General features: G+C 46.4%; 1 protein-coding gene across 2 annotated transcripts; it reads right to left on the bottom strand.

Moving 5' to 3' along the window:
* Positions 1 to 3,237: 3,237 nt before the first annotated feature.
* ATP5MC2 (ATP synthase membrane subunit c locus 2) lies at positions 3,238 to 11,742 on the bottom strand. Of its 2 annotated transcripts, XM_019419569.2 has the most exons (7): positions 11,671 to 11,742; positions 10,955 to 11,054; positions 10,156 to 10,288; positions 7,370 to 7,439; positions 6,068 to 6,145; positions 5,318 to 5,511; positions 3,238 to 3,500 (listed from the first exon to the last, which is right to left on the bottom strand). In XM_019419569.2, the coding sequence occupies exons 1-7, from the start codon at positions 11,725 to 11,727 to the stop codon at positions 3,386 to 3,388; spliced, it is 747 nt and encodes a 248-aa protein (XP_019275114.2). In that variant the 5' UTR covers positions 11,728 to 11,742; the 3' UTR covers positions 3,238 to 3,385. The 2 variants fall into 2 exon arrangements, with proteins under 2 accessions (XP_019275114.2, XP_019275115.1); XM_019419570.2 differs by lacking the exons at positions 10,156 to 10,288; positions 11,671 to 11,742 and having other exon boundaries at positions 10,955 to 11,004.
* Positions 11,743 to 12,023: the final 281 nt, after the last annotated feature.

The following is a 12,023-nucleotide window of genomic DNA, read 5'->3' as shown; positions in this document are numbered from 1 at the left end:
TCAGTTCCCTTTTCTATGCCAACCATAGAAAAAGGAGAAGCTATCTCCAAAATGCCTGTGATATGCCCTGAGGTCCATGGGGAATGAGAAAGCAAATAATAATTATATATTGAATTTTGAAGGTACCATCCTTTCCTTTTCTTGGACCTGTGTCTATGCACATAATTCCTGAGATGAACATTATTATCCCTATTCAATAGATGAGGAGAAACTGAGGTCCTAGAAAGTTACTGGGTAGTGATCTGTCCAACATCACAGTGGCCATGGTAGAAGAGAGATTAGAACATTTCCCAATATACCTGAAACTAATGTAACACTGTGGTCCACTATACTTTTTTTATGTTTATTTATTTTTGAAGGAGAGAAAGAGCATGAAGAGGGGAGGGGCAGAGAGAGAGAGGGAGACACAGAATCTGAAGCAGGCTCCAGGCTCTGAGCTGCCAGTACAGAGCCTGATGCGGAGCTTGAACTCACAGCCATGAGTTCATGACCTGAGCCGAAGTCAGATGCTTAACTGAGCCACCAAGGTGCCCCCAATATACTTTAAAAAAATATCTGATTTCAAATCATGGGCTCTTTCTAAACTACAAGGGCAAGTAGAAAACTTTCATTACAGGGGCACCTGGGTGGCTCGGTCGGTTAAGTGTCTGACTTCGGCTCAGGTCATGATCTCATGGCTCATGAGCCCCAGGTTGGGATCTGTGCTGACAGCTCAGAGCCTGGAGCCTGCTTCGGATTCTGTGTCCCTCTCTCTTTCTCTCTCTCTGCCCCTCCCCCACTCACACTCTGTCTCTCCCTCTCTCTCAAGAATAAACATTAACAATTTTTTTGAGAGAGAGAAAAAAAAGCTTTCATTACATAATGTGATCAAAGTTGGAAAGATCTCTAGGAAATTTGCTCTTGGACCCTCTACTGAAACATAGCACTCCTCTTCTCCAGGTTATTAGTAGCTTTGGCTGCCAGCAAATTATCTCCTGGGGCTTGAAAAAGAGAGGTTGCCTTGACTCCTCCCGAAGAAATTTGCTTCCAAGCTTCTTGCAACACCATCTCATCATTCACCTCAGCGAGAACAAAAACACAAGGCCACTAAACCTTGAGTTCTCCAAGCACCTAAGCTGATAAGGGATTAGCTAGAATCTATCCCAAAGAAAGGGCCAAGAGAGAAAGAAAACAGGATACTGGATGACTCAGAAAGGGGATGGGCAGCGGACCGACCAGACATACAAATTCAAGACCAAAAGAGAGGTCTATTCTTCATCTCAAAATATATAGATACCTTCCACCTACTCTTGGCTCGAGCTGTTCTGGTGAAAGCCCCACTTAGAGCCCCACAGCCCACAATACACTTAGCTGGGAACAGTATAGCAATCTGAAAGCAAACCATGGATAGGATCCCTCTCAACCCTTGATCACAACAGCAAAAGGACAAGGGTGAAAGATTTTGGATGACCTGCTTTCTGAGAATGTTTACTCTGGGGTTAAGTCTCTACCCTGGGCTTTAATTTTATAGTCCTCAATTAAACCAAAAGAAAAACTGTTGTGATCATTCACATTATCACGAAAGGACTTTAACCCAGTTACTTGAAGCGTGCGTTGTGTATCTAAACTGAGCCACCTGGGTGGCTCAGTTGGTTGAGCGTCCGACTTCAGCTCAGGTCATGAACTCGCGGTCTGAGTTTGAGCCCTGCGTCAGGCTCTGTGCTGACAGCTCAGAGCCTGAAGCCTGCTTCAGATTCTGTGTGTGTGTGTGTCTCTCTCTCTGCCCCTCCCCTGCTCATGCTGTCTCTCAAAAATAAATGTTAAAAAAAATTTTAAAAAATACAATTCTTTACTTTTTACTAACCTCACTGTCCAAAGTCCCTCTTGAGGGGGATTTTTAAGGTCAAAGGTTTACTTTGCTTATTCTGCCCTTTCCTTCATGCTTGGGAAAATAAGTCACTGGCAACACTGGGCTTGGGGAGTCCCACAGGATCGAGTATGGTAGTCTGACACCCTGATTAGAAGATGTGATCCTTGCTCTAGCTCCAGCTCAGCTACTGAATGTTCCTGAGAATCCTTTGACTTTTCAAAGTCTCAGTTTCCTCATTTTTGAAGTGAGGTGGATGGGTGAGATGACCAAGTAAAAAATTTGACAAAGATATTACTGAGAGGGGTGACTGGGTGACTCCGTCCGCTATGCATTTGACTTTGGCGCAGGTCATGATCTCACGAGTTCAATCCCTGCATTGGGCTCTACGCTGACAGCTCAAGAGCTTGGAGCCTGCTTCGGATTCTGTCTCTCTCTTCTCTGCCTCCCCCTCGCTCATGCTCTCTCTCAAAAATAAACATTAAAAAAAAAAATATTGCTGAGATACATCATGCTAAATACTGTTAGGGATACAAAATGAACATGACATAGTCCCTTCAAAAAACCAATAGTCTAACTTGGAAGATAAAGGACACACATGTACATAGCAAATCCACAATTTACACAGACCCTAAGCATTATAAAGGATACAACATGATCTACAGTCCTTTATTTGAGTTAATGCTCATTTGACTGATGGTACATGGAAACCAGATGAAAAGTTTCATGGAGTAAGAGGTAGCATTTAAACTCAGTCTTTAAAGACAACAGGGAGTTTAAAAAGAGGAAAGTGAGCAAAGATTCAGGAAAAAGAAAGCAGAGATGGCCAAAGGGCAAGGCGTGAAGATAAGGACAGGAAAGAGGGAAAAGTATTTAAAAAATGACAATACCACTTTGGGTAGAGTATGGGAATAATAAAAGATAAAGCCAAGAAAGCTGAGGGCAGACTGTTATTGAATTGGTAAATAACAAAAACTAGTCTTATACTTAAGAATTAACCTGGCAGTGGTGGGCAGAAGTAAATGCTAGAGGGAAGAGACTGGAGGCAGAAGGCCAGTTAAAAGGTTACTGCAACAGACCAAGTGGGTGGCGAGGAGGCCCTGAGCCAGGATAGTAGCAGTGGCAACAGAGAGCCCATTAGTCAAAATGTTAAGCCACTGCTGTTCGTTTCTACTGACCCAGTCCTCCAAGATAACAGGCCATCCCCAGTGAAAATTATTAAAAAAGGAGTGCTAATTTGAATAAAGCTTTCCTGACACAGAGAATAAAGAACAAGTGAGCCCAGACTCATGGTGAACTTAGAACTGTCACCACCCTCCAGGCCTTACACTCTCACCAAGGCACTCAGCCAACTAAGAAGAACAAATATACACAGGAGACACAAGAAAAGATCTTATTAATACAGTATTTATTTGTCTTCCCTCTGTCAAACCCTGAGCCAACCATTTTCCCCAGGCTGCCTGGGGAGGTATAGGAAAAGGAACATACAGGGCAGACGTGACACGGGAAAAAGACCTATGGGAGGTGGAGACGGCTCCTTCACATGGCGAAGAGGATGAGAAAGGCCACCATCAGGCAAAATAGCCCCATGGCCTCCGAGAGGGCAAAGCCCAGAATGGCGTAGGAGAAGAGCTGCTGCTTCAGAGAGGGGTTCCTGGGAGAAGGGGAGGAGAAAAGACTGAATTTCTAGTCCACACAAAGAAAAAGATAAACATCAAAGGTGGGCTCGGGGAAAATTCATCTCCTCAAGCTCATCTTATGTAATGAGTCTCTCATGGTGGCACCATCAGGCCCCAATTCCTGCCGGATCCATCAAGGGCTCTATAGAGACTGAGTGATGGGAGTGGACAATCCAAAATTCTTTAACATGGCCCAGGTACAAACATAACCTCCTCTAGTGGATCACCCATAGCATAACTTAAGACCTCTGGGCCTGGACCTTTAACTATCCAGGGCTCAACCAGGATGGAACAGGTATCCAGAGTGGCAGAATCTATCAGAGCAGTGTTCTGAAACTTGAAGGAGCAGAACCCCAATAAAAAAATGTATAAAAGCCGAACTACAATGTTAAAAAAGTGGGGGATTTTAAAGGTTTGGTCTCCTCTTTATTCTTTAGATGGTCTTTGGGCATACTTCAGAACTCTATGGCCTGCTGAAACACAACCAGAAAAACCTTCTACAATGGGGTTTTTCTAGTGATGTTCCATAAAGCCAGGGGACACACTACCTTCTTTCACTTCAAACTAGTTAAAGATTTTGGGCTTTAAGAAATGCGGGGGGAAGGGGGGGGTGCCTGTGTGGCTCAATCGGTTGAGTGTCTTGACTCTTGATTTCGGTCATGACCTCACGGTTGGTGGGACTGAACCCTGAGTCCAGCTCTGTGCTGCTGGTGTGGAGCCCACATGGGATTCTCTCCCTCTCTGTCCCTCCTCTGCTTGTGTGTACACATACTCTCTCTCTCAAAATAAACTTAAAAAAAAAAAAAAAAGCCTACAAATGGTCTGTGGGGTTTAGATTATGAGTCAAAATGGGATAAAGATAAGTCTTCCAACTTTGAAAGTCAATATATAATTTCTATTTCCCTTACTCTGTCACCTCTGGAAGGCTTGACGGATAAGGTAAAGCAATGCCAGCTTTTAACAGAACTGTGGATGCAGAAGCAGTCAGGCTTCTTGTTTCATATACATCCTAAAAAATAAACCTATTTCCTCAAAGGCATTAAGAGAACTTGCAGGTCTCTAGAGGATTAATTTAGTTCTAACAGTGAGTTGCCTGGGGTTGGTGGGGACTAAACAGTCCCAAGTGTCAGGAAGCTGTGGGGCTGGCTGCAAAGGCAGTTTTCCCAGGAGTGATGGGGGGTGGGGGGGGGGGGTGTCGGGAATTCCCAGGGATGGGGAAAAACAGTAAAGAAACCACTATGCTGACTTCAGGCTCTAGATCAGTGGTAGCCAACTTTCTCCGTAAAGAGCTAGATAGTAAATGTTTTAGATGCTGTGGGTCACATACGGTCTCTTTTTCATGACCTTTTAAAAATGTTAAACCCATTCTTAGCTCAGCTATACAAAAAACAGGCGGTGGCTCGATATGGCCCTCCACCTCAGTTTGCTGACTCCTACTCTAAACCAAAGCTTTTCAATAGAATTTTCCAATATGGTAGCCACTAGTCACACGTGGCCACCTAGCCACATTATAAGTACACAAAATTTAAACTTTGTGTACTTTTAGTTAATTAAATTTTTTTTATTTATTTTTATGTAACGTCTGTGCCCAATATGGGGCTCGAACTCATGACCTGAGATGAAGAGTCACATGTCCTACTGACTGAGCCAGCCAGGTGCCCCTAGTTAACTAAAATTTGAACTCAAATAAGTTCATGTGGCTACTGTATAGGACATATAGCTCAAGATCCCCAGAAATTTCTGCCCAGACCTCTGGAAACATATCTGAGAGCCAATTGAGGGCCCAGCTTACCTGGCATAACCAATGATGAGGCTCCCAAACACAGTCCCAATTCCAGCCCCAGAACCAGCCACCCCAACTGTGGCAGCCCCAGCCCCAATGAACTTGGCTGCTGTGTCGATGTCCCTTGAAGCAGCGCTGGTTTGGAAACCGCGGCTAGGAATAAGTGAGGTCAGGGGACGTGGGGCTGCCCAGCTGCTGAGGCTCTGTGAAGAAGATGCAGGTAGAGGATAAAGATTTTAAGAAATCCCTTTTTTGCTTCAGAAAGTTTTGTACCATTTAAACCCTTTATGCTATCACATTCCATGGCTTCTCCCCCAAACAGAAAAACTTTTAACTCCCTGGAAAATCCCCTAACATGCTGCCAAGCAGAACTCTTTGATGCAAGAGGTAGACATCAAATACCTTCAAAATTCAGGTGTGCTCTAGAAGTATAAGACTAAAGACCTAGCCTGTTCTTGGTGCCCTGAAATCATCGTCTTCCTGGGACCAACTGCCACCAAATGAAGTCAGTAAACCAGGTCACATAATGGTAGTTATCAGCAGCACACATGGGCATGCACTGCCAGTGGCAAAAACTGGAACACTAGATCATATGTGGTATCAACTGTCCTCCACCCTCACCTAAAGCCAATGGCCTTGATCCTTCACTAACTTTAGTCTGTGATGATCGTCCTCAGCACTCCCCCTACTGGTGCTGCCAGGTAACCCTCTTCCCCCCTCACCCCCAACCACAGGCCCAATTTCCACCTTATAAGGTACCTCATCTGTCAGTGTCTCTGGTGGTTTTAGTGCCACTGCAGACAGTGATCGGCTCAACAGCTGAGAGGTGCTCCTGACCTAGGGGGAATGACACAAGGGCAAGAGGGTCAAGGATGGGTGTGGAGGAATTTCAGAACCACCCCAAGTTGTTTCGTGGATGCCCCATTCATTCTCTTTATCTTCGATCATTCTTTTACTTCCAGTAAATTTTAGACTCAAGAACCAAACCAGTTCTCTTGCTTCCTAGGCTTCTCCTTTGTTTTAAGGGAAGAAATGTACTTCCTTTCGGGCTATGAGGTATTACCCACTCTCACCATACCCTTTTACAGGCCTCTAGAACAGGAAGAAATCTAAGCCTCAGAAGCATTTGCTTCACTCAGTGAGAGAGAGATATTTTGGTAATGGCCAACCCATAAGAGGGAAGCCAATGATTAGAGGAGCATTTTTCCCTAGACACATCCTTCAGGAAAATAGGCACAAAGATCCACGTTCAAAATTCACCCCTTCTCGTAGCCTTTTCTGACTAACCCCAAACCAAAGCAGACAACACGGTAGTTAACAGCCAGGGTTTTAATCAGACAGATCTAGATTCTAATCTTAGCTTTACTTCAGCTGTGTGATCTTAGGACAAGTCACTTAAATCTTTCTAAGCCTGCTTTCTCTTCTACCAAATTGGAATGCTGTACCTCAGGGTTGATTTGAGGAATAAATGAGATTATATATACAAACTGGTAAACTCAGGTGCTCAATCAATGGTACGCCCCCCTAATAATAATATCACTCCTTTTCACTTACAGATGTATAAACCAATTGCCTCCACCATCTAATCTATAAATTCTTCCATGCTGTTGCTTGTTAAGTCAAAATATTTTTCCAACGTGTATTTCCGTGTGTTTCAACTTGCCACCCAAATTGAAGCTTCTGGAGGGAACTCCCAGGTATGACTCTGACACTCAGTGCAAGATCCTGAACACAGCGTGTACTCGGTCCAAGTTAGGCTACCTACTTCATGCTTACCATTCCTGGCAGGGTTCCAGTTTACAGGCACACAGAGTTTCAAGATAGGAATAACCTGACCTTACTCGAGATTCTCATTTACACTCTTCTAACATAGTTGGATGAAAAGAATTAACTGGCCTCCAAGGGATCTGAGACAGGGGTGCCTGGTAAGCATTCACTCTCTGCTGTCAGGCTAACGCAGCAAAGGACCTTCCCTCAACCTAGCTGTGAAGAGCAACGTGTGGCAAGGAAGAAACACGATGCCCCTCTTCAAAAACTTTCCCAGAAAAGGCAAGCACTCACCAAGAAGGGGGAGGAGACGAACTTTGCACAGGTATACATTTTCAGGGGATGAGGGGCTGTGGCAGGAGAGCTGGAATTACAAAAGTAGCGCTGTAAATATTGTCCTTGTTCATCAAAGGGTATCTTTTTTTTTTTTTTTAACATTTGTTTTTGAGAGACAGAGCATGAGTGGGGGAGGAACAGAGAGAAAGGGAGACACAGAATCCAGAACAGGCTCCAGGCTCCGAGCTGTCAGCACAGAGCCTGATGCGGGGCTCGAACCCATGAACTGTGAGATCGTGACCTGAGCCGAAGTCAGACGCTTAACTGACTGTGCCACCCAGGCGCTCCAAAGGATATCCTTAATAGCAGAAAAGGTGCTCTGTTAAATTTACATGGCCCAAACAGGACAGTAAATGACCTCAAGTCATCAGCAGAGACGGAATTAAAACCCTGAAGTCAAGGGACACCTGGCTGGCTCAGTCAGTTAAGTGTCTGACTCTTAGGTCATAATCTCACGGTTCATGGGTTTGAGCCCTTGCATCAGGCTCTGCACTGACAGTGCAGAGCCCGCTTGAGAGTTTCTCTCTCTGCCCCAATATCCCCGCGTGCACAGGTGCACACACACTCTCTCAGAATAAATAAACTTAAAAAATAAAACCTTAAAGTCAAGATTTCCTCCACACAGCTTCCAAGATTTCCTTATAATCAAGTGACTCCCCCTAGTCTGAACAAGCAGCCACCCGGTCTCAGCTTTAAGATTTGTTATTCATTTCTATAGCTTCACGAGTTGTGGTCAGAGGAAGTTCCCGTGTCTTCTGCCTAAATTTCCCTTACTCTCTCTAAAAGGAACTCTTCTCAAGACTTCATTGTCTGGGACTAAAACTGCTGCCCTTTAAGGACTCTTGGGAGATAGCTGTTGGTGGCCAAGACCCTGGAAGGATCTCCAAAAATCTTTTTACTGAAATCCCTGGAAGTTATTGGACTCCTCAAAAGACTTCCATTTCCTACATTAATTAACAGGGCGAGGCAGACCCAGGAAGAATCCTGCCTTTACTCTAATTAGCCACGACTGTTAACGTATTCATTTGCACCATCACACTAAGAGGCATTCTATTTTGTATGCCTAAGACCTAAAACAGAGCTGACACCCTGTAGGTGCCTAAGTTAGTAGAAATTATCTGAGAGGAGTGGTTAAAGACCTACAAAAAAGAATTTCTTCAAGGTCCATGTGAACTAGTTACCCGAAGGTAGGGATGGTATATGTATTAAAAAATGCATATTCAAAAAAAAATACATATTCGGGTGCCACTTTAGACCTTCATGGACAAACTCTCTGGTGATAAGGCCCAAGTATCCTATATTTCAAACAAGCTTCTCAAGTGATCCTTAGGTACACTGGGAGCACAGTCTTTTTTGTTTTTGTTTTGTAACATTTATTTATTTATTTATTAAAAAAAAATTTTTTTTAACGTTTATTTATTTTTGAGACAGAGAGAGACAGAGCATGAAAGGGGGAGGGTCAGAGAGAGGGAGACACAGAATCCGAAACAGGCTCCAGGCTCTGAGCTGTCAGCACAGAGCCCGACGCGGGGCTCGAACTCACGGACGGTGAGATCATGACCTGAGCCGAAGTCGGCCACTTAACCGACTGAGCCACCCAGGCGCCCCGACATTTATTTATTTTTGAGAGAGAGCACAAACAGGGGAGGGGCAGAGAGGGAGACACAGAATCCGAAGCAGGCTCCAGGCTCTGAGCTGTCAGCACAGAGCCCGACGTAGTACTCGAACCCATGAACCACGAGATCATGACCTGAGTCAAAGTCTGATGCTTAACTGACTGAGCCACTCAGGTACCCCAAGAGCACATTCTTAAAATCAGTCCTGAAATGATGGTGGTGGTAGATCCACGACTTGAAATCTCACACTTAATACTTCTTAATATGCTACAGGTTGAAATACTCAGGATTACTTAAACCTGTTAAAGGACACTTCCTTAAAGGAGTTGTACTCAATATTTTCCCAGGTCACACCTCTGAATCCAGAATCTTAGTCACTTTTGGATTAATCCATGCCTTCAACTCTTGTCCCCTGTCTTAAACTGCCCATAAGTTAACTCTAACCCAATTCTGCTGCAGACTGTAAAGGTTTTCTTGGGTCAAAATCTAAAATTTTCCTAATATTTTAAAAAAGAAGGGCTCCTGGGTGGCTCAGCCGTTTAAGTGTCTGACTCTTGATTTCGGCTCAGGTCATGAGCTCGCGGCTGGTGAGATCCAGGTCCACATCAGGCTCTGAGCTGACGGCATGGAGCCTGCTTGAGATTCTCTCTCCCTCTCTCTCAAAAAAATAAACATTAAAAAAAAAGAAAAGAAAAGAAACGAAAAGAAAAAGGAGGAGTAAAGCACCTGGCTGGCTCAGTCAATAGGGCATGTGATTCCTGAGTCCTGAGTTCAAGCCCCACGTGGGGCATAGAGCTTACTTAAAAAATAATAAACAAGTAGTTTTTTTCCCCAAGGCAATTAAATCTCAATATTATCATTCATAAAATATAGCTGGGGGGGGTTAAATTAAATAACGTGTAAACAGCTGAAAGTAGTGCTGACGTGTTACAAGTCCACAACAAAAGGTGGCAATTAAGGGAGCCTGCGCAAAGTACAGATGCCTCCACTGGCCACCTAACCAGGTAAGTCTGGACCTGTTAGCTTACAACACCTCGGACCACAGCCTCATCCAGAATCAGCGGGCCTACATCATCGTGAGTTTATTCCTTCGTGTAGATCAGCCGAATTAGGGGGCTGCTGACTTACCCATTCCCTTCCTTAAACCTTCTTTTCCTCTTGAGAGCAGGGCCAGGGGACTCTTGGTAGACCCTTGACAGGAAAGCTGGCCGGTGAAGACTATCCCAGGCTGCCCCACACGGCTCTCTTGGGCCTGCTGCCTCTAATAGAAAACCTCGCTATTAGCCCACCACTTGTTTCCTCCAACTTCACTGGAGTGGAAGGAGGAGAAACTGGGAGACAGCCAATGGTTTCAAAGAAACCAGCCTCTTTCCTGCCATAGGTCTCCCCAGGGCACAGCCTGAACGGAGAGGGTGTTTTGGCTGTTTTCTTCTACCACGTTCACGTTTACTTTTAAAACAGACTACCTGCTCTCTCCATTACTCGTGGCATCTGAAGTCCTGGGGCCAAGTCTGGCAGTTGCTGGGTAAGAATGCAACGAGTCAGAAAGCGAAGGGAAAGCAATAAAAAGGAGGAGAGAGCCGGAGGTTTGTGGCAACTCTGAACAGTCAAGAGGATGAGACAGAGCGTCTGCAAGGGTCGAGAGGAAAAGGTGAAAACGAGCCCTCTGGGATTGGACTTTCGCCGGCTCCAAGGCGGTCTTCCCTCCCGCCTCCCACGAGACATCCAAGATGGCGCCAGGCCCGCGCGGTTGGAGGTCACGGCACGCGGAAGGGGCAGCCCTAAGGCGAGGGAGTACCAGGCCCAAGGGAGGGCGTCAGGGCCAGGGTGGGAGCATGCAAGGTAAGGACCTCAAAGGACTCGTGCGCGGTGGGGTGTCCCGCGCGCGTGCGCGGCGCATCGCGGGCGCGAGGGCCCAAGGCCTTACCTGCTCCCAGAGCACAGAAGACAGAGAGGGGCGGGGGGAGGGCGGGAAGAGCGAAGGGAAGGCTCGGCGCAGGCGCGGCCTGAACCAACGAGTCGTTCTTCTAAGGATAGAAAAATCGCAACGTTGAGGGTCGGCCCAGGCGCCACAGCGCCGCCTGCCAGCTTTGTGGCCGCATTCGGCCAGTCGCTCCACCTGGTGTTTGAGAGGAGAAACTGCAGGCGGAGCCGACCCTCTACAGAAATGAGGACAACTGCAGTGGAAACGGATCTGTAACGTGGCCGGAGGTTTGGTCGGCTCGGCGTTTGGGATCTTGGGACTCACGTCCCCGTACCCAGCATGTGCAGTCACATTGTCAGCCCCGCCCACACCAGAAATTCAGTGTTAAATCACAAACACCGGGTTTGGGGTTCAGTGCCCAAATGTGGCAGAAGGAAAATGAAGTCATGGGACTCCTGTCTTCTGTCGCCCAGGGACCCTGACTTTATGGATGGGAAACCCGTTCCGTGGGCGAATAGTCAGCAAAGTGCCCCAGCTGCCTGTGGCGGCCCCGCCTTTATTTTCCTCTCTGTCTTTCTTATTCTAGCGATCAGCCGTGAGGAAACCAGCGTCATCGAACCAGAAGATAGGGGCTAATGATGATTGTGACTCAGGCGTCCTGACACTAAGCCTTCTCTCCGGAGTCCTGAGACAGTCAAGGAATAGTAGGCACCAGGGACCTGTAGTGAGGCTGTGAGGTCACTGCAGGCATGCCCGGGCCTCTGCCCAGGCTCCATCCGTGGGAGTTAAGCAGTTCCCCATGAGGTGCTCTCATGGAAGCCTCTCTGCTTCTCCCTCGTGCCCTTTTGCTCTTCCTTTCCAAAATAAATTGGGGGGGGGGGGGGGGGGGGGAAGCTCCGGCCCTCATCCCTTCTTCTAGGCCTCTTGGTCTCGGGAGACAGTTTCTGAGCAGCCCCCTTGGAAGGAGGGCAGCAGGGCCTACCCACTTTTCCTCATGCCCAAACCCCAGCTACCCAGGCATCGCGCTTGAATGCAGCACGAGAAGGACGGGGAAAGCTCACCAAACCCCCAT

This window comes from Panthera pardus, unplaced genomic scaffold (genome assembly GCF_024362965.1).
Source record: "Panthera pardus isolate Hobbes unplaced genomic scaffold, ASM2436296v1 HiC_scaffold_6, whole genome shotgun sequence".
NCBI lineage: Eukaryota > Metazoa > Chordata > Mammalia > Carnivora > Felidae > Panthera > Panthera pardus.
This window is presented reverse-complemented; position numbering and strand designations above follow the sequence as displayed.